The sequence below is a fragment of the Gymnoscopelus braueri genome (assembly GCF_963280865.1).
Source record: "Gymnoscopelus braueri genome assembly, chromosome: 13".
NCBI classification, from domain to species: Eukaryota; Metazoa; Chordata; class Actinopteri; order Myctophiformes; family Myctophidae; genus Gymnoscopelus; species Gymnoscopelus braueri.
In genome coordinates this window covers 24,571,346-24,594,128 of record NC_137615.1, presented here as the reverse complement: position 1 = coordinate 24,594,128, position 22,783 = coordinate 24,571,346, and the positions used below count along the sequence as shown (strand labels likewise).

Sequence of the window (22,783 nt, the reverse complement as noted above, 5' to 3'; positions counted from 1 at the left end):
TTCCCTACCCAACTTCATCTCATGGATGAATAAAGTATATTCTATTATCTTCATGTAACAATAATAGCACAACTAGCACAGCATAGAATAGAAAGAGCAAATTATCACTTAAGTCAATATTATCAGTTAACTTTCCTATAACCATGTTCAATAACATACAGTCTGATATGATTGCATTACTGGTGGTATTTTCAAGGCTTCGACGGTAATCTGAATACATACAAATCAGCTTTTACCGTTTAAAAAGGCTCCAAAATGAAGCGGGGACTCTTGATAGGGTTAACCCTGATCAATAATAATTGACACAACACACACATGTGTGGACTCTAAATCAGCTCAATCAGCCCAATGAAGACCTGAAACATGCAAGACAGGTACTGTAGGTGGAGTAGCCAATACAGTCAAACAACTGTGACATGTGATTTGTTAGGCATTTAAAATAACAGGGAAACAATACCACATTGAATGCTCACTATGAATTTTGCCTAAACAAACACTTGAGGACAGTGTAAAGCTTATACCACACCACAGTTTAATTTACCGACTGCGGTAGGGAGTCGTAGCTTCCCTCCTGGTAGGCAAAGTGTTCAAGGTCATCCAGCTGAGTCTTCAGCTGGACAATGAGGTCCTTCTGTTTCTCCCTCTGAGCCTCCAGGCGCTCACTCTTCTCCCTCTCACTCTGACAGGACAAACAGAACAGCACAGTCAGAGAGACAATGGATTCAAATCTACACAACTGAGTGACAGCAGGCTTTTCCATAGAGGAATGGAGGTACAGGCAAACATGTACACCTGCCAAGAGAGGAGAGGTGTCTCGTTTATCACAGAGAGAGGTTCTACTGCACTGGATGCACTGTTGTATGGGCAACTTCTCTCAAAAAATAAGGGACTATGCCAAAATATATTGTCTATAAAATATCTATAATATTCTATTAATCAATATCTAAGCCTACAAAATGTTATCAATTAGCCGTCGGCTATTATTTACAACGCCCTGAAATCTATTGACACAATCTATTGGAATCCTAGTCACGGTCCTCCTACATGTAAAGCATGTGGCAAGAGAAAAATTTGAAGAGAGATAAGTGGAATATGATTACAAAAGGAGGTGAAGACCTACAGGTTAAGTCTCTCTAAATGGAAAAAGGTGTGGAGTAAACAATGGCAGGGACACAGTGCTTTGGTTCAATGCTGCTGTTATGTACTGATTAAGAAACCATATAATTATGGGCCAGCCCAGAGCTGTTTTTCCTGGTATCTTTGATACCGTTTGTTCCTGAAATTGTTTTCCAAGTCTTACAAACCACAAAACCATCTGTCTGACACAAGATAAGCAACATCATCTGTCCAACTTTTACTTACCAGGCCGGATCCCTGCCAAAACAGCTCACTGAGCTTGTTAAAATACTGGTTTCAACTGGCTTACAGTGAGGTCATCTACATAACTGGTCTGGATATCAAGCCAGTGAAGGTGTTTTTCCATGGTAATATATACATTAGGTTATTAATCATATAAGAAATACTGGGTGAATATATTAAATATATTATCAAGAATCGAATATGAACCCTTGGTAATACCAGTTAAAAAACAGTTCTCTCTCCATGCCTCATGACAAGGAGGGTCATGTGCTGAGTAGATTATCTGCTTTCCTGAACATGAAACTCCTGAGGTGCCTAGCTTTGTTTGGATATGCTATGATAGTTATGGCAACATCCTCAGTCAAGATAAACTGTTAGTCCTAAACCAAAGAGCACACAGCTGTGGTGTGTTCTTCCATTCCGAGAAGTTCGGATCAATGTACCAATCCTACTAAAACTTGGCTACCGTTGAAACACGAAGATCTTGGTAGTGTTATACCCCTTATCATGATAAAATAGTAATGGTTCTGTGGCAAGACATGCTTAAAGGTAGGGTAAGTGATTGTTTTAGTTAAAATAAGTGTTAAATTGCTTTACAGTATATACTGATAGTACTCATTGATATAGTGTGTTTGTAGTAACGGGGGTCTCCCTGTCATTCCAGCTCTTGATTAAACAGAAAATGCATTTTTCAGGTCAGGATACCAATTTTATCTAATCGGGAGAGAGAACTCACACAGGATACAGATTAAACAAGTGAAATTGGAAGTGATAACACAAAGAAATGAGCAGACAAAAGGATAAAAACACAAGGCTTGTTTCCATTGTGGTCGTTTGGGGAAGGGATGCAGGGGGAAACAACACAAAGACAAGACCTAATATCTTTGCCAAAGTCATATGACTGACTGGAAATATTGTGCCAGCGGGTTTATGACTTTAGAATGACTCTGCAGACTGGAGATCTCGCTCTATTTACTACTCTCTCTCTCTATCACTAAGAAGATGTCTCACATAACCTTTCTGCCTCCGAGCCAGATTAGTTCCTTAGAAATCACAGCTGGATAATTTCATTTCCTGTGAATTGTTATCACAACAGTGGCTGCTGCTCTCTGTGTCCATGTTGTCTGATATATTTTGATATGTTCTCATATGTGGTTTTATCATCATGTGTAGTGTGGGTATGGTGTGTGAGTGTGAGTGTGTGTATGTATACCTATGTCAACAGGTCTGCATTTTGTGTGAGAGTGGATCTGATTTGATCATTTGACAGCTGGCAAGCTTATGTTCACACGAGTGACATGGAAGTTGCAGCTAGATTCAATCGTTTTCGTTTCTATTGAATCTAGCTGGAGGCTCGGGGGGCTTGCCTTGGAAGACATGCTGACTCAAAAAGAAAATGAAGCATCCATAGCTACTAGGCTAGTGAGACACACACAAAAAAAAGCATGTAATTACAGTTTTGAACATTAAGCTTGTCTTCTGTGGTGTATATAAATAATTGGACCTTAGCTCTGCCTATCACTCATGTCATTTCACCAAAATGTTTTAGAGAATGTTACCTAGGCCTAATTCACAACTTACTTTTAACATGCAAAATCATAGTAGTAAACGAGTTTTGTCCAAAAGTCACTCTTGCTTCCAATATACCATAGGCAGAAAAATCCTCAGTGTCAAACCAAATGTGTACAGTCTCATAGTTAAATTAACAATGGGGAAAGTGTAAAATGAACGACCAACCAGACCACAGAAACACTCACCAAGTTTTCCAGCTGTTTGGCATCCTGTGCTCTGTAGCCCACAACATCAGGACACCCTTTAGTTTGAACACAAACTCCTCCAACACCACTAGTCTCCTCATCCAAGCGGACACTTCGTCTGTGGCTGAAGATGAGAGGCTCTGAGCCATGGTGAAGTAGTGTTGTTGTCTCATCATCGGGACTTGAAACCGCACCGACCGACGGGCGCCCTTTCCTCTTGTCGTCTCAACATTATGTCTCAGGTAAGTTAGTTATTACGGTAGTTTAATTTCAGTTTCACCATCACTTTTTTTTTGCCATAGCGCCACCTACTGTAGACTTTGAACATAGAACAGAAACCACTCAAACCAGCATTTCCTCATGTAGTAGGCTACAGAGGAAAGGCTGGTGATGCAAGCTTAACCTAGGTAAAGGTTACTGCATTACAGTACTTCACACCCTTGAAAAGGTGCTGTATCGTGATTAATACAAATAACAGTAATAATCATTATTATTATGGGCTCGCTAAGGCGAGGCCACTATGATATCGTCACTATTTAGCCCAGTCTTTTTGGCTTCCATCCATGTGGATCTCTGACATGTTGATTAATAAAGCACATTGTTGTTAGACAGTGCTTGAAGTGGACTTCAAGCACTGTCTACAGTCTACATCGACACGTTGTGAGCTTGTAGATTGTCTATTTGAACCATTTTTAAAAAGTTTTTAAAAATAGTAAAAAATGGCAAAGAAGTTTAGGGGTAATGGGTAAGGCACCGGCGAAGATAGGGCCCATAGCCTATTACCCATTAAAAGCGGGAAAGCATCCGTGTCATTTTTGATTTTGGCGTTGGCTATTCAAACATTTTAGATATACAAGCACGCATCGCGGCACGAAACATCTGCTATTTTTGAACATTTTTGAAAAATCTTGAAAGTGTGAGAACTACTTTTGGAAAGCATTTGTAGAACCGGCCTCAGGTCTTAATGGGTTTAACTAAGTTATCAGAGATAGACCAGTGCAGCCTGATGATATAGCCTAGAGCAGGGGTACTCCACAGGCGGACCGCGGTCCAGGACCGGACCGCGGGACACCTCCCTGTGGACCCTGGGAAATAAATGTTAAAATAATAAAAAATACTTATTTAATAGAACCTGAACCCACTTATGCATCGTAAGTTATTAATAATGAAGAATTGACATAACACAGTGTCAAATTAGCTAGATTAGAGGAAAATACATTTAAAAAAAACTAAAAATGTTGGCGCGCGCGACCCCCTTTAGCCTCAACCCAGATTCGCGCCACTGCTCTGCACCCCAGTTTTATTAAGTTGGTTGGTTGGGAGGGGATCCGATTTGATGAGCTAAGCTCGATTGACCAACTTAAATAAGCGGACCTTTGCCTTATTCAAAAAATTATTTGTGGACCCTCAAGATTTGTAGTTGAGTACCCCTGGCCTAGAGGAACGAGTGCTTTGTGATTGACCAGTCCGTTTCTAGGCGCCAACCAGCTGACTAATCCTATAACTCTGGTCCCCACAATCGATCATTCCCGTAAATACAATGCTGTAACATTGTCGCTGAGAGACATTAGGGGTTTGTAGACAGCACAGCCCTATGCCACGCTGTAAAAATGTTCTCATGGTGAGGAAAAATTTGTTTTCCATTTAGCCGAGTGCCTTAACAAAACATTTATTTATTTAATCTCAATAAAATGTACCTCATAATTAAAATAAAAATCTACCAGCAAAGTAAAAATATTCTATACTTCAGTAATAAAATGTAAAACAGGTATCAAGAGGCAAGTCATCAGAAGCACAACTCCTCCTCAATGGGCTGAATTCAATGGGCTGTCTGGCTTCAATGTGTGGATTAGCATAAAGTATGAGTCTGTATGTGAATGCTGGTTTGACCATATAAATGAAAGGTTTATGTTCATATTGTGTGCCACTAATTAACTTTAAATTAAACAGAAAATGGTTGCGTAGCAGTTAAGTTGAACATACAGTAGGTGGCAAAAGTAACAAAGCATTTGTTTGCCATTGTATGTTTAAATGACAGGCAAACAGATGCCAAGGTGGAACTAAAAACCACTGGAAAAAGTCCAAAAATCATATAAGGTCCATGAGAATCTCGTCCTCCATAACGCTGGAGACCTGGGGCATTCCTGGCTGTGCCACGGTTCCTCTCTGAACTCCAGCCATCAGCATCTGACCTTGAAGAGAGAATGATGGAAGGATGGAGAAAGGGTAAGATTTACTGATTGAGTTAAGTTAGAGGCAAGTTTACTGATATGAAAAGCCAGAGATTTGAAATTGGTAAAGATGATGATTACTAGAACACAAAAATGACTCCTTGGGACTTGCGAGTTTGATAATTGTTAAGAGTATTTCTAGATTTACTTCATTTTGAGTATTATGAGTATTTGTTTCCATTTAATTTTAATAGTGGGATTCTTAAAGGTAAAACCTAAGTAGAGAGCCAAGCGTAATTGGGATCTGGCAACATCTTCTGGTGACATTTGCAAGCAACAAACTAACATTTTTCTATTTTAATTACGTAATTAGAACTTCTACTTTTGAGTACGATCTTTCAGGAATCCCTCTCCACACATGGGATGTTTGCGTATACGGTACTTAACATTCTAACCTGATAGAGGCTGTCTCCACTGGCCCTGCATTGGAGCCCCACCTCCTGGCGCTGGATGTACCAACTGCTGCCCTAAACCTTGGTGAGGCATCATGCCAGGCATGTGAGACACCCCACCCTGCTGAGAGAGACACACACACAGACCACAACATGTTAACTTCTACAAATATTCTTCTTTTTGTTTGTTTGTTTGTTTGTTTGTTTGTTTGTTTGTTTGTTTGTTTGTTTGTTTGTGTGTGTGTGTGTGTGTGTGTGTGTGTGTGTGTGTGTGCGCAGAACCCTAAAGATCACTTGATACTCTGAGACATACACTTGACTGCATGGTGAGTTATTCAATGACTGCCGACACATGTAATGGACATTACTCATATAGTTATGTGGTGCCCTTACTGGCTGCTGCTGGCTGAGGAGTAGGCTGCGCAGCTGTGGATTGGCTCCCGGGTTCGGAAGGCGGAGCATGGGGCCCTGGGGTTGGGCTGGTCCGCCTTGAGCGACCTGGTTGGGCGGCGCACCGGTGACGGATGGCTGCTGGTTGGCCGGTCCAGCGGCTCTCATCGTCATCTGGATGCATGTCACACATGTAGTTTTAGTGGAGGCGCAAGTTCCATTTTGACCATATCTGTCAATATAACTGATAATGTGTTGAATAAAGAACTAAATAACGGTGGCAGCTCAAGCGGTCTTGTGTGGGTCATCATTATGTAGACACTGGAGATGCTTAACGTAATGGATGCCAGCTGGTACACAAGAATTAATGCGTTTCTCATAAAACCAAACATTACACAGACATGCTACTGTATGTGGTGAGTATTCAACAGTGAAAGAAAACATGCTGTTAAGTGGAAATGAGCTGTCGAAAGACTGCTGCTGAACAGTGAAGGAGAATGACTCGTGGTTGTGTGTGCGAGTGAGTGTAATGGATTTTATTTGTAATATGTACTTCTACCAACAACACCAGTACACTTCATGTTTCATACCTTGCACGTTCATTGGGACGTTAATGGCTAATGTATACTTTGTCGTACAACGGCATTACTTTTTTTTTAAATCTTCTATTTTGGCAGTCGTACGACGACAAAGTACAAATTGGGCTTAAAGTCTCACCAGGTTGTTCTGCCTCTGTTGCTCCTCCATCATAGTGACCTGACTAACGGAGGGCATGCCCACCACCACAGACTGGACACAGGACAGACCAGAGACAGGAAAGGGGGAGGGAGGAGGAAGTGTGGGGGAAAAAAGAAAGGGAAGGAAAGGGTTAACAGCAGGGCATGCAGACATCCAGGCACACCCAGACCAGAAGGTTTGAACAGGGTGGCAATGCAGCAGCCATAGGAGGAGCAGTGTTGAGAGAGGAGGGGTGTGTAGGCAGACAGACAGACAGATGGGGGTTAACATTACCTGCTGCTGGACCTGGCCATGAGCGACAGAGGGAATGGGGCCAGTGGGCCTGTTGAGGAAGTTCTGGTTGGGGGGGACTTGGCCCGGTGGCATCGGACCCCCAGCACCACCCAGCTGCAGGAGCAGACAGAGAGAGTCAGACAGAGAGAGATCATCCGTTTATTCATTTATTACATTTGATTTGACCATTATTGACGTTTAAACATTTTACGTGACAGTTACTTAAACACTTTTGACGTTATCGATCATGCAACTTTCATGCCGAAAATGCATACTGAACTTAACTGGGGAAAAAGACTGAGGCACAGAGAAAGAACTAGCAATGCATTCGTCCTCCAAATGTCTCTACAGAACATATTTTCTCCTATGGATCATGCATCAGAAATTCAGCCCATAGACAGTTGGATAGTTTTGACTGTGTACAGTATATTGCCACCAAATACATAATTGGTTGACATAAATGTAAACTATAGCTGCCGCACAGCAATGGGACGAGGTCGGGCAAAACATTTGAGCCCTTCAGACATTTCCCCCCTTCCTACCTAAAGACTTTTTAATAAACACAATTTAAATTGATACAAATACAGTTTTTATTGTAACATTTGTTTTATTTGAAGAGATTTTCAAACACTGTTAAAAAGATAATTTCAAAAGACGAGACATTATGCATATTTGAGAAAGATAATCTCTAGTCTCAAGTGTATTCATGCAGTAAGAGTTTTAATTAATTGGTTAAAAGTTTTTTAAGGAAATGAGCATGACTGTTGGGTGTTTCTCTGAGAGTGTGTACGTGTATGTCTCTCTGTCTCTCTCTCTCTCTCTCTCTGCTAACAAATGAGATTCATACATCTCTACAGAGAGAGCTAACCCCTGCAACTGAGAGAGAGGACAGCATCCCTCTTGTAAGCACAAATTAAAATGTACCCTCCCCCTTGCAAAGTATGTAAGGAAGATAGTAAACACAACACAACGTCCTCCATTCCTCTTGTTGAAATTTAACAAGCTCACTCCATACCACCCTCACTAGTCAGCCTAGAGCCTTTGAGGATAAGAATACTTCCATACAAATACATACTATATTTTGTTCCCTACCAGCTACAGTACAATATGCAGAATGAGTTTATATGCTACTACGTATATGAACCTTTCTCTCCTTAGCACTAAACATTTAATGTTCTCTCTTTAACTCAGTAACCTGAAAAAAACTCTTTAATAGAGATTTAGAGCACATGTGACATTTCAGTAAACACAATTATTCCTGTGCAAAAAAGAACAATTTCCAAATCCAACTCAACTGCATAATCTGCTCCGGGCCTTCCACAGAGAAACCTTAACTACGATAAATAGAAATTGTAATTATGCGAAGATTGTTCTTCATTAGCAATGCGCACAGAATATGTAATTGCGACAAAATAAGAAAAAAAAGGTTTTCATTAAAACTTCTTCTGCCTTCCATAAATCAGTGGTTCCCAAACAGTAAGGCTGAGGCAAACTGATGTGCTGTGACACAACATTTACAACTATACAAAATGTTATGAATAACATGTTTTATTTACTATCCATCCATCCGTAAGCCACGCTTTCACGACACTTCCGGCGCCCGACCGGAGGTGTTGTGAAAGCGCGGCTTGCGGTCGAGCGCATTCAAGAACAACGAGTTGCATAATGTTCTCTCACTGTAAACATCAGATCTCTCCAGAAAATTATAATTATAATTAACCCATTAAGATCTGGAACTGTGTCATTTTTAGATTTGAGCTAAAAAGCATTATTTTACACTTTGGGCTATTAACAAATAGCAGATATACAAGCTCATAGCGCGGCACGAGTGCCGCGCTACGAGCTTGTAGATCTGCTATTTTTGAAAAATCGTGAAAATGTGTGCAAATCTTTGAATATATATATTTTTAAAGCGAACATTTTTAACTCAAATTGTTGCTTCTGGGGGGTCCCTGGAACAAAATATTTTGATGGGGGTCCGCGGCCAAATACATATAATTTTGGGGGTCCTTGACATGAAAAAGATTGAGCACCACTGATATAGAAACATAGGTTTTTCAGAAAACTGTTGAGATTTAGGAGACACGTAGAATCGGCTTCAGGTCTCAATGGGTTAAAATAGTATTAAAATGTGCGATTTAAACCAAGAACCATAGGCCAGGGTTTTTAACTGTGGCGGATCCGTTATGGAGTTATGGAATTTCTGTACTGTACCACTCGTCCTAGGAAGGATATCATAACGTCATAATAAAGGTAAGAATAACGTGGGGCGAAATTCTACTTTAACTAAAGAACTCGCTTTTTAATACAATATAACTAACAACTGCGGTGGTTGCATTTGTTCTCCCTGCTCGTCTACTGAGAAATTGAGATCCTGTGGTGGGGTATGACCACTACTCAGGCATGCAAACAGCCCCGAGGTGAAAAAGGTGACAACATGTTGTTTTCTATCGGGTCAGGTGTGCCCCGAGGTGAAAAAGGTGACAACATGTTGTTTTCTATCGGGTCAGGTGTGCCCCGAGGTGAAAAAGGTGACAACATGTTGTTTTCTATCGGGTCAGGTGTCACACAATTGCCCTATTTGGGTTCAAAAAGGTGACTGTAGCTGAAAAGTGACACTTTTGCATGTCTGACTACTGGTTGACAAGTAGTACTGCGTGAAGGTCAACAAAAAAAAAATTCTGCTGAGAAAAAACGTAAGTTGCTTTTTTACTGTCAAGGACCACCCAAAATGATATGTATTCGTCCTCGAATATATATCTATATATATATATAATATATATTCAAAGATTTGCAAACATTTTCATTTTTCCCCCCCAAAAATAGCATATCTACAAGCTCATAGCGCGGCCCTCACACCACATACCACTTCAGTACAACTCACCGCTCTGTGCTGCTGGACCTGCTTGTGGTTGGTAATGACCTGCCGGATGCCGTTGACAAAGCCACTCTGATCATTGGGGATGAGGCCCATGAATATTCTCTTCTTGGAGGAGAACAGCAACATTAGCACCCGCACTTCGCAGGGGGACGTTGTGTGGGGAAAGTGAACGCATCCAGCCTGCAGGAGGGTCCAAAAACATACTAGAGTGAGGCCTTGGGAGCCACTGTGATGCAGAGCATTTGTTTTAGTTTTCTTTTTATTTGAACCTGTGTATTATCGGATTCATACAGTGAATTCCAAAAGCACAAACCAAATACAGATGATGCAGACCAGTTAATGCCTGCAATTTCTCCATGTTATAATCTGATTAACATTCAATGTACCACATTAACAAAATCCTTCCAAGCAGCCAGTAGCCGTCTGGAACTGAATCAAACCAAAACAATTAATGCCCCCTTAAAAGTCCCATTATCTTGATTGACTTTATGTGATTCATAGTTTTGGCCTTGTGCACCCTCTAGTGTATTCAACACAGCACTGCGGGTCAGTATCATTATTGGGCTAAAGGCGCCTATGCAAGTACAAGGAGCATACAGCACACTGCCAATCCACAGTGGTTAGTCTTTTCATAGTCAAGTCGTGATATGGTTTACCGATTTCAACATATTCTTGATGAATTTCAAACTTTGGCCATTTGTAAAGCATTATTTTCCATTATTTGTCAACAAATGCAATGGATTCGTTTTCAGGATGCCTATCGTGTTCTCACATTACGCATCAATAATTTTACTGTCCTATTAAAGGTAGGGTAAGTGATTTGCAATTATTCAAATAATTGCAAAATGGGTCTATGTTCTGATAGTGCTCGTTACTATAGAGTGTCCTGTCCATATAAAGAGTCTCCATGTCTCTCCAGCTCTTTATAAAACAGAAAATGTATTTTGTAGTTTTTTTTTTTTTTTTTTTAGTTTCATTTCCAATTTTATCCAACCAGGACAGAGAACTCAATCAGGATATAGATTAAACAAGTGAAATTGGAAGTGATGACACTAAGAAATGAGCAGACAAAATTTTAACTGGAACACTATACAAATTAAGCTTAAAAATGGGTACTTTCTCCTGATTGGCTGAGATTTTGACACCTACCGAAAAATGTATTTTCTGTTTATTAAAGAGCTGGAGAGACAGGGAGACATCTGTTACTGAACAAACACTCTATAGCAATGATTACTATCAGAATATAGTATTTTAACCTTTTAACAAAATACTTTTTGTTTTAACCAAAAAATATCACTTACCCTACCTTTACGTTTTTTAAAAGCAAGTTTTTGCTGCATTTGCCAAGTCTAGCAGAATCAGATTTTCTCTGTCTTTGATGTGAAACAGTTTCATGCCAAGCCAATGCTTTGTGGGACACTGGTACTCTAACTGTATGTGAACGCTTGGTACGTGTCACAAAGTGTAGCTCCAGACATGCCCATGCGGATGTTTGCTGGGGTCTGCTATTGCATAATTTTAGTCCATGTATGATATGTCTGGACTATGAATAGAATAGTTAACAGAGACGAACGTGCACTCAATCATGACTTATGTAAATTGTATTGAGGTGCAGACTGATGGATATGGGCATTGGGCAGTGAAAAGAGAAATAAAGGCATTGGGAGTTTTTTGTGGGAGACACACGCTAGAGTAGACAACTTACAAAACCGTTGGCCATTATACGATAGAGGCCCTTCAGGGACTCCACGTCTTTATTAGTGAAGGTAAACTGGACCATCCGAGAGTTTCTGAAGAGGTGACCTAAGGTTGTCTGCAGACAGAGAGAGTCAGAGAGGGAGTGTAAGACAGAGACATTTCCTCATGCATCCTTCATGAATTAGTGATGCCTTTAAACGGTGATGCATCCTACACACGTATTAAGACTCACCAGCAGCTGCTGTGGAATCAACTGCATGATAAGCTTCTGTGGCCACTGGTCTGTGTTTCTGTTATGGGATACAGCACGGATAGACAGCAATATTATACATACCATTATAAATAGTATGAAAATAAGCACCAGAATAAGAGTTGGTACAGCTAATATCAGATTATATCGTTTTTGATGTAGCTCGGAAACTCACAGATTCTCTCCTTGATTGACCTGCACCTGGCATGGCAGAGAGCGAGTGAGTTTGGTAGCAGAATCCATAGACGAGGCTTTAGGCTTCTGCAGAAAGTATGAATACAGAGAGGAAGAGAGGTGGTGGGTAAGGTACCGAAATGACAGCCAGATGACAAATGAGGTTACTAAGTTAAGCTAAAACTATACACAGAAAACACACGGCCAACATTCCATGTCCGGGGGCTTTGATATGTTATTTCATTAGAATCTCCAAGCAGAAACCTCGCCTAGAACATGAGCAATTGTTCTGACAACCACGGAATGCAACGCTAGGAGGGTCAATACACCACTCCCACTGGGAAAATAACCAGCACCATTCTTCTTTGGGGCATCAATACAGGATCAATAATTAATCAATCCCATATTGGTCAGGCTTTCTGCTTGCCATTATAAATGTATTGTGCTAGGTTTTCTTCAGAAGACATATGGGTTATTCATGGTCAATGTTAAGCATGCCATGGAGGATACATAAATGAATCCAGTGGGTAAAGACGGGTTCGGAATGAGCCTGATGTTCAACCATAACGATTCAAAAATGTTAAGCTGAAGCATCTACAGTACCTAGCATTGTGTGGGTGGATAAAAAGGTTATCAAGCCATCACAAGTACCTTGTAGCTTACCTTGTCATTTATTGGGAAAACCTTTTAAGAGATTGCTGATTAAAATTAAGCCAAAAACGGAATGTATTATATTGACAAATTTACTCTGGGCCAAGCTAAGCCTACGTTGAATGGCATCCCTTGTGAGTACTTTTATAATCAACCATTTCTTCAAATGAGTTTTAAGTCTCTGGGGTGTAATCCTTTCCAACATTACAGATAACTCTGGAGAAGAATCACTTATGGAGCTGAAAGCCTGTGAGATGCATTGGATGAAATAAAGTGATCTCGTTCAACTCAGATTCTGCAGAACATGGGATTGAATTCATTCTACTGTTATGCCACCAAAATGTGGAATGCACTACCAACAGCCATAAAAATGTGTGACTCCTTATCCTTCTTCAAAACCGCCATAAGAGAGTACCTGCAGGACCAGTTGCAATTTGCATCTGGTCCTCCCTGTAATATATGTTTCTGTACATATACTTTTATTGCTTCTAGTGTTGATGATTTCTTGTATGTTATTGCATGTCTTTAAATGTCTCGATGAATTGAATACACAGGACTACAATGGAAACAAGCCCTTAGGACTTTTTGTGTTATCCTTTTAGCATTATTGTATAATTGTACCTCTGTACTATTTTGCAAACGGTTAATAAAGTATTCAATCAATCAAATTAACAGCAAGCTTTCATGAGCTTCTGGAACTCTGCGTTTGCAGAGGATAGATTTAGGGTTTCATTAGCCTCCCACTCTCATGACCCCGTTATCTTGCTCAGATAATTTTGGCTCACCAAAGAGGGGGAATGAGACTGTAGAGTCAATAGCGGCAATTGATCACAGCTGCTCACAACACAAGCGCTTTGAGCTGGGCTGACAAGTGTCACAAGAACGCCATTAGCTAGTGTTCTCCTGACTCAATTGTGCCACTGTCAAATAAATCAGTGTTGACCTTGAGCTAAACCAATGCCAGTATGAGGAGGTAAAATTAATATGTGACAGGTTGTTCTTAGACTTGCTGCTGGGACCTCAGAAGTAGTGGTGATCAAATGCTCACAGGAAGACTAACTCCTCCAAGAATTCTGTTACAGAATAAATATGAAACGTCTGTCACTTTAGTTCAAACCTCTTCGTAAGTAGAGTACATCCAAAATAATTGTCTCTATATGAGTGTAATAATATTACATTATTAGTATAATTAAATGTTGACAGATTGTTACCTCTTGCCATTCAAGAACTCCACTCCATGCTACAATCTTATTTGCTTGTTGCTGTCCAATTGGATTGGCGTTGCCCTGTGCTCCAGTCACAACAGTCTATTAGGGAAATAGGAGGAGTAAATAGTGAACAAGAATGGTGGACTTAAGTTAGGAACTTAAGACAAAGCAAATAATGTGTACTTCATGTAGTATGTACTATTGGTACAGTTTAGAAAATAATATACAACAACTTACAGAACAGCAAATCAATAGCATGTTTTTTAGTAACACTTACTATATATTTATGGAGAGAAACGCATACAAGTTTGACCCATGTCTGGCAGGCATTGCCATTTGCCTATCCACCTCAGGGCTAAATAAATTGTGTCCCGTTATATTCATATAACAATAATAGCTAGTATAGAATAGAAATTTAAGAGTAAATTGTCACTTCAGTCAGTGTTATCAGTAAACATTCACAATTGTTTCCCGTAACCATGTTCACAACACAACTAACTGCATTACTGGTATAATTTTCCATGCCTTGACAGTAATCTGAATACTTACAATACAGCTGTTACCATCTAAAACAGGCTCTAAAATGAGCTGGGGACTATTGAGAAGGTTAACTCTGATCAATAATAATTGACACAACACATCATAAATATGCGTAGAGATGGGCATATTACCATGCCAGGCTGTGCTGAAAGTGGAGTCTGTTGATTTGGTGCAGCCTGCTGCTGGGTTAAGGATAAGGGAGGTGCTTGTTGCTGTTGATTGGGTGGTGGCTGTCCTTGGGGTTGAACCTGCTGTTGCTGTTGATTGGGAGGGACTTGTTGCTGTGACATCATGGGAGGTGTTGTCGTGGTGACTGTTGATAAACTAGGCTGACCAGGTGGGGCCAACTTAACTCCAGCCACGGATGGGAGAGTTTGCTGGCCAGAGAACGGAGGACTTGGATTCACCATCACTGGAACTGAAGAAACAAAGAGAACAAATCATGACAATCAGACTACAAGATTCAGATGATCTTCAGTTGTGCCAATATAAAAAAATTGTAGACAAAGACCCAGAGAGCGCAGGCCTCACTACTCACATCGGCTCTTTTGGTTGTTGGCTGCCTCCACGGCCATCTGTGCAGCTGCCTGGGCGGCTGTCATCGATGGGGGGTTCTGGACGGAGACAGATTAAATAAGAACAATGCAGGGCAAAATGCTAAGGAAAGGAATTCAAGTGCCACTATTGCCTGAAATGGAGCCAAATAGCTACTACACACAGTACAATCCTCATTGTTAATGTAACTCTGAGAGTGTACAAATGTAGTTACATGTACACTCTCCGATTAACAAATGGTTGAATTGGCAGAAGATTTCACCCTTTGGGGCATTCTTTCTATGTGTTGCTGCTCAGTTATTACCTGATAAGGATGGGCAGGACTAATAGAAGGAGGGCCTTGTGGAGCAGGTCCATGTGGCTGGTTGACAGGCAGGGGCTGAGGGGGCAGCACAGGTTTTAGAGGCCCTGGTCCTCCACCAGAAGAAACTGGAGACAGATAAACAGATTAAAATAATCCCTCCGGGGGTCTGGCATGTTTAGCCTAATGAGTATGGCTCACAGTACTAGCATTACTGCCGTCACCGTGCCCACCAAAAAAAAAAGCACAGTAATCTCACTTGTAATCTAAGAAACATACAAAATGTCATTGTGTGTTTGTCATTTGTTTCGTCAAAGTTACATTATAACTGTGAATTAAAGATAGGGCAACAGAGATATAGACCACTTGTGATATATAAATACTAGTCCATATCTAAACAACATCTTTTTTCATATAATTATATGGAAAGGAATTAAGTTTTGAAAAGGTAAGTCCACTGGCAGCAAAAAGGAACTGCACAGTGTCATGACAAGTAGAGGAAGCTGCTAGATTTAGTACACTGTATTTCCAGTACTTTGAGTACAATATTTCTGCTTATAAATGAACATTGTAAATGTCTAGCATTCAAAACCAGACATATTTCTAATGATCTAGAAGCCTCTCTACTGTAAAAGGTTAAATTGAATGTATATGACAAAGTATCCATGTATTTGTTTATAGGGTTATAGTTTAGGTGAGTTTACCAGGGCGGACTTTCTCCACTCCTTACATCACAAAATTGCTGGGGATTTAGCTGTAACAAGACATGTATTGACCGCGGTATGGTCCTTTATGCTGACAAACTAAATATGACCACTAGCAGTGTAATAGCAGTGTAATAACAGCACAAGTCAGCTTTCTGTGTGTCACGTCTCAGTTCTCACCTGGAAGTGCAATGCCTCTGACTAAGACCATATGGAAGGGGTCTTGGCTGTAGTCTGGATGTTGTTCCGCTGCCCCCCCAACTGGTGAGGCCTTCTCATAAAGAGCACGTAAAGCTGGCAGTTTTCGTGGTGCCACAACTGAGAAATGAATTCCTCTCTAAAAAGGATGAACAGCTCTTGGTTAGTGCCACATGATCCATGTGTGGGTGTGTTTTGGTGAAATTCATGTCAGGGTTTCTTTGCAGAAAATAGCTGATCTAAAAGCTCGCAACACGTCACAATGCAACACGTTGCGAGCTTGTATATCAGCTATTTTCGGAGAAGACATTCAGTGCAGAAATGACAAAATTCACAAAATAACAGCTGTCGTTCATGGATGGAAGTATTATAGGGTTTAAGACTATCAAGAAAAAGCACAAATGCAACTTAATAAAAATAAATATTAAATCATATTTTACCTGTCTGTGGCATTTTTAAGACCGTTGAAGCATGAATGTAAGACTTTTTAAGGCTTGGCAGAAACCCTGCATAATAACTTGCCTACCAAATCACACAAGGTCTCAGAGGTCACTCACATCTTTGAGGAGTTTAGCCAATGTGTCTGCAGTGCAGCCTGTGTAGGTAACACTCTCCACGGCAGGGAGCAAGTATGGCGGAGAGTTACACAGCAGCACACACACCTTGTGTGTTTGACCTCTGGGGAGAGATTAGAGAGAGAGAGATAGGGTAATGAATGTAAAGCAGTGGTTCTCAACTGTTTCACGTCAAGGACTCCCAAGTTAATATGTACAGTATTTGGCTGCGGACCGGCATCTGAAAATATCTTGGGCCAGGGACCTCCATACAAGATTTAAAATATTCCACCTATTTCTTTTTTGGAAAAACCCTGTGGAACACTCCCAAGAACCCCTGGGGATCCCCGGACCCCACTTTGAGAACCACTGATATTCTCGTATCTTATGTTCTGGTGTATGCAACTCTATGTCAAATCAGCCTTCAGTTACAGCTTCTGCTTTGGTGCTGATGCTGATGGCACTGCTTCTTTCTCTGTCAAGCCTGTCGCTTAATCAACAATCAAATAATGTGCTTTGAAGCACGCTTCATAACTGGCATGATATGCCTTCTTCGATTCTCTTCTAGAGTATTGACAGCTCTCGCTGTTTGTAGAACTTGTGGACCGCCGATAAAAATAACAAACCACTGAAAATGTTAACAGAAAAAAGGCCTTGTTTTATACACCTAATTGGAGAAGTGTATCAGCATCAGGTCAAAATACCCAGAGCTATCCGGAGATCAGACTACTGCTTTGGAAACGAATCCTGATAACACCCAGGCTTCCCAATATGATCGTATGGTGTCCTAAAGTCATTGCAATGCAGTTATTTTTCATATCTCTGAATTTAGAATTCACCAGACGTATCGGTAGGTTGAGATCTCAAGTCGTCTGGCTAAGCGAGACTAACTGGCAGCTGACTTTCTCTCCAGATTGATGGGTATTCGGTACTGAGACTGTATAGTGAGTACTGTATATGGTAAATCCCTCCCTAGTCTCTACAGGGGAAGGTATACAGTGTATACATGAATATTTGCACCACTACACCAGTAGCGATACTGCTTTGAAAAAACGACCAGTGGTGTGGTGTACAACAGAAAGACTAGCTTACATTTGTTCCCTCATCTTCTTAAAGTCGTCAAAGAGCTGCAAGGCCACAGAGAGTCCCTCTGCGATCAGACTACAACTCTCTGCTCCACCTCCCATGAATCTGTGTCAAGAAAGATGGGGACATTTGAATTCTCACAAAATTATTGTTATTTTTGTTTTAATAAGGAGTATAAAGTTAAGTAGAGTACCAGCACTGTAGTCAACTGCTGAACATTACATAACTTACTGTATGCTGTCAATCCAAGAGACAAATTCGAAAGCCGAGCTGGTTGGTGCGTGGCATTGGACATACGACTCAGGAACACAGTCAACTGTGTTGAACACCACCAGACCATACTGTGTTCCTCCATACTAGAGAGAGAAAGCAAGAGAGAGAGACAAATTTACCAATGGCAAAAAGCTTATTTGTATGTTTAAAATCAGAAGCAGAAGACAAATAACATCGGAAAAAGTAGTGGGGAAGTACTCACATCTCCACCAAAGTCTGTTTCTGCTGGGGGGCCTCCGTTGAAGTATCTGTTAAATATCAGAGTCTGTCAAACCTGATTCATACTTTGTTGCGCATCAAGTCTTACACTGAAAATAGCAGATCTACAAGCTCACAACAGACCGCTGCTGCATGTTGTAAGCTTTAAGATCAGTTGTTTTCGGTACAGAGACACTGGCGCCAACTAAATATAAAACAGTATAAATCACCAAAATACAGAGATGATCCGTGTACACTTACTCAATAGCGGGCAAAATGTAATTCTTTCGGAGAGATTCAAAGTAGGGGCCGAGGTTTGCCGTCCCTTCGATCACAAACACTACATCAGCTACCTGGTTGGCTCCAGACTTGATTGATGGCTCCATGAGTGCAGCACCCGCCACCACCATCAGTCTAGACAGAGAAGGGAGAAGGAAGGCATATCATTTTTGAGTAACATCCTTGTTAAATTAGTTTGAAGTGGACAATAGCTACTCAGTCGCAATGAAAATACTGTCTCTTTATAAGAAGAGTACACAATTGAATCCTCAAGTGTTATTTTATTCATTTATAACTCGGAGAGTCAGTGTGCAACAAATGTAACGTAACCAGGTTCCATATGGTTCCATTTGAGAGTGAATACAATGCACCTTTATCAAAATCCTGCTCTCTCTCTCTGTGTGTGTGTGTGTGTGTGTGTGTGTGTGTGTGTGTGTGTGTGTGTGTGTGTGTGTGTGTGTGTGTGTGTGTGTGTGTGTGTGTGTGTGTGTGTGTGTGTAGCAGCGTTGTGTTTACCGTGTGTGTGGCATTGTGTTGATGGTGTGTGTGTGTGGCATTGTGTTGATGGTGTGTAGCATTGTGTTGATGGTGTGTGTGTAGCATTGTGTTGATGGTGTGTAGCATTGTGTTGATGGTGTGTGTGTAGCATTGTGTTGATGGTGTGTGTGGCATTGAGTTGATGGTGTGTGTAGCATTGTGTTGATGGTGTGTGTGGCATTGAGTTGATGGTGTGTGTGTGTGTGTGTGTAGCATTGTGTTGATGGTGTCTGTGTAGCATTGTGTTGATGGTGTCTGTGTTGATGGTGTGTGTAGCATTGTATTGATGGTGTGTGTGTGTAGCATTGTGTTGATGATGGTTACATGTCGGCTTTCCGACATGTCGCCTTTCCGACGGTTACTAACCCTATACCTAACCGCACGCGGAAGCCACTAGTCGGAGTAGTGAGATGTCGGAATGGAAGGAGCACCCCGTTGAGGATAGTGTCTGTGTAGCATTGTGTTGATGGTGTGTGTAGCATTGTGTTGATGGTGTGTGTAGCATTGTGTTGATGGTGTCTGTGTAGCATTGTGTTGAGGGTGGTGTCTGTGTAGCATTGTGTTGATGATGGTGTCTGTGTAGCATTGTGTTGATGGTGTGTGTGTAGCATTGTGTTGATGGTGTCTGTGTAGCATTGTGTTTATGATGGTGTCTGTGTAGCATTGTGTTGATGGTGTGTGTATCATTGTGTTGATGGTGTGTGTAGCATTGTGTTGATGATGGTGTCTGTGTAGCATTGTGTTGATGGTGTCTGTGTAGCATTGTGTTGATGGTGTCTGTGTAGCATTGTGTTGATGGTGTGTGTAGCATTGTGTTGTCTCTAATTTCAAGAGACAGAGCTCTTAGCAGGGTTCAGGGTTGGGTTCATGGGTTGTATTTCTGAAACAAGAGCTGCAGTAAGGAGCGTTGATTCAAGTATTCCAGGTGATTGTCCTGGTAACCGGAACTATGGGCCCCTGAGAATACTGGGCACCTGAGAACACTGGGCACCTGAGAACACTGGGCACCATTGTTTTTCATATTTATTCATATATATTTTATATTTGATTTTACATCTACATTTATTTTACCAATGACGGGCAAAATACATATATTTTTTGTTTTATTACATTTAAGGCCCAATATTTATATAAATGCTACAAATTGCTACAAAACCTGTGATAGCCAGTCATGTGGGGGATAAACAAGAAGTTGACGGGTAAATCTAGGTCTGAAAATGTTTGTGCCGTGCATGTTAAAATCGTGTATACTTTAATTACATTATTTACGACCATTTTCCCAAAGCATACATTTGTTTTTTGGGGGAAAAACAGCCAATTTAACGTTGAGCTGCCCACAAGGTTTAGGTGCCCACACTGGAACCATGTATCCATTGTCCTCATCTGAGCCTAATCTGTTATTTTAAAAGCCAAGCCAACAATAAACTAGTTCCAACTATTACGTTACCTGACATCAGCTTAATTGGATGCATTAGTTGAGCTCATTCTCTGGTTGGTTAGAAGCCCGAACCTTGAGAAGTCAGCATATAATTCAAGTTAGCATTTAGTCAGTGGCTAACATTACAATTCAAGTTAGCATCAGTGGCTAACATGATCTAGCATAGGTCGTAGTAAATAGCCTATAATAACTTATGTGGCTCTCACCTTGTTGCATACGGCTCCCAAATCGCGTAATCTGCTGAGTCCCAGTGTAAATCCAGCCAGCGCTACTGCGTAGCTAAAGAAACAGTTGTTGTGTTGTGACTGAAAGGAAGGCGGATGGAGCATCACGCTCTGCTATCGATAGCTCATGCCTCCTTCCAGTGTTGCCGGGTTTTGTGAGAGAAATAAGCAACCAGGTCTGGGAAAACAAGCCCAAAACAAGCAACTAGGCCACATGAGCACTTTATCGGCTATTTTAAAAAAAACTCTTGCAATAAAATGTGGAATATTCTAACACAAATGCTTCCTGGCACAAAACATGTTCATGAACATATTTGAGAACCACTGGTTTAAATAATAATTAAAACATTTGGAAACAAGCCTAAATAAGCAACTTCACTCTAGAAACAAGCCCAAAAATTCGCAACCCGCAAACTACCAATATTTACAAGCACCTTTACAGGAAAAGAAGCCCAAAGTCGCTTATAATAAGCCGACATGGCTACACTGTTCATGCCTCCTTCGCATATCCACTGCTGCCTGGTCAATCGAAAGTCGAGCAATATTGGATTTGATTTGTTTAAATGACTATGTACTTGAGAAACATTGACAGAATTGTAAACTTCGACTAAACATATTATTATAGTGAGTTGTTGTAGGTTGCCAGTGGTGGAAAGTAAGTACATGTACATTTTGAGTTACTTTTTACTTTACTAGAGTATACCAATTTGCATTACTTTTACTTCTACTCCACTTCATCTCAGAGGCAAATATTGTACTTTTTACTCCACTACAATTATTTTAAAATTTTATTTACTAGTTACTTTGTAGATATACATTTTTATATTATAAAAATACATTAACCACTTTAGCCCTATTTTATACATAGGTTTTTTGAAAATAGCTGATCTACAAGCTCACAATGTGTCACGATGAAGCATTGTGAGCTTGTAGATCTGCTATTTTCATAGCAGATCTTTTATTTTTTACTTTTACTTTTGGTACATTGTACTTTTACTCAAGTAAAATTTTGTACAAAGGCCTTTTACTTGTAAGAGAGTATTTTTATATTGTGATATTGCTACTTTTTTATCTGAGTACTTCTTCCACCACTGTAGGTTGCAAATATTTGGAACTTTTGGTTTAGCCCACTGTTCTACTACGCATAGTGTCAGTGTTTTTTGCAGATGTCCAGCAGATGTCAGCAAATATCTACCTCAGTAAACGCCTCTGTTCCATCATGGCTGAGATAAGGTTATTATGGTCTGTAGCTTAAAAAGCCCTTATCAATGTTGGGTCTGGGGACCATCATGGGTCCTTGAGGAGGGGGTTCCAGTTGTTGCCCGGCTAAATGATTGCCAGTTAATCTTCACCATTAAGGTAGGCTATTACATGTAAATACTAGAAAAAATAAGTGGCTATTTTGATCTGAGTTCTGCTCCTCTGTTATCTCTGCTACTGCACATTGTAAATGAATTCTGAGACAAATGAGAGATTATATGGGACCAAATTGTGTAACAATAAAAATGTTTTTGAGTTCCAGAGATTTAAAAACAAAACAAAAAACTAATCTTATCAAATGAGGGTCTGTGGCCTACATATCAAATTAGGGGGTCCTTTAAATTAAAAAAGGTTGTATCACTGCTCTATTGCATATGGAGACATCTACATTCTATAAAGATTGAGCCTACAATTACTCTGGAAAGATCTGATTTGATTTGTACCCCTTTATCTGAAAGGATATGCATTGCCCCGCATCTAGGAGTTTCTGATGTCGAAATATCAGTGTTTTTGAAGCACGCAGTGCTGTCAAATACTGTAGTAGTTGGCTTACAGATTTGCCAAACCATATAGTTTCATTTATTCTATAACCTTTCTCTCCAAGACAAGTCCCTCCCCTCCAAACCCCTTTACA

General features: G+C 40.5%; 1 protein-coding gene across 3 annotated transcripts; it reads right to left on the bottom strand.

Moving 5' to 3' along the window:
* Positions 1–4,769: 4,769 nt before the first annotated feature.
* med25 (mediator complex subunit 25) lies at positions 4,770–21,013 on the bottom strand. 3 transcript variants are annotated; one of them, XM_080446413.1, is made up of 21 exons: positions 20,872–21,013; positions 20,675–20,737; positions 18,673–18,825; positions 18,416–18,461; positions 18,172–18,296; positions 17,947–18,045; positions 16,858–16,978; positions 16,283–16,439; positions 15,402–15,526; positions 15,081–15,156; positions 14,674–14,960; positions 14,006–14,101; positions 12,145–12,230; positions 11,952–12,009; positions 11,727–11,834; positions 10,025–10,201; positions 7,141–7,254; positions 6,847–6,918; positions 6,133–6,303; positions 5,743–5,863; positions 4,770–5,308 (listed from the first exon to the last, which is right to left on the bottom strand). In XM_080446413.1, exons 3-21 carry the CDS (start codon positions 18,819–18,821, stop codon positions 5,205–5,207), a joined length of 2,292 nt encoding a protein of 763 aa, XP_080302539.1. In that variant the 5' UTR covers positions 18,822–18,825; positions 20,675–20,737; positions 20,872–21,013; the 3' UTR covers positions 4,770–5,204. The 3 variants fall into 3 exon arrangements, with proteins under 3 accessions (XP_080302539.1, XP_080302538.1, XP_080302540.1); XM_080446412.1 differs by lacking the exon at positions 20,675–20,737; XM_080446414.1 differs by lacking the exons at positions 6,847–6,918; positions 20,675–20,737.
* Positions 21,014–22,783: the final 1,770 nt, after the last annotated feature.

Bases quoted from the DNA above. Each gene is read 5' to 3' on its own strand.
- med25 (XM_080446413.1), bottom strand. From the start codon at position 18,821: ATGGTGGTGGCGGGTGCTGCACTCATGGAGCCATCAATCAAGTCTGGA. The intron at 16,440-16,857 runs GTGAGTGACCTC...CATCCTTTTTAG, and splicing joins TGGCTAAACTCCTCAAAGAT to AGAGGAATTCATTTCTCAGT. The intron at 14,961-15,080 runs GTGAGTAGTGAG...TTGTTTCTTCAG, and splicing joins CAACAACCAAAAGAGCCGAT to TTCCAGTGATGGTGAATCCA.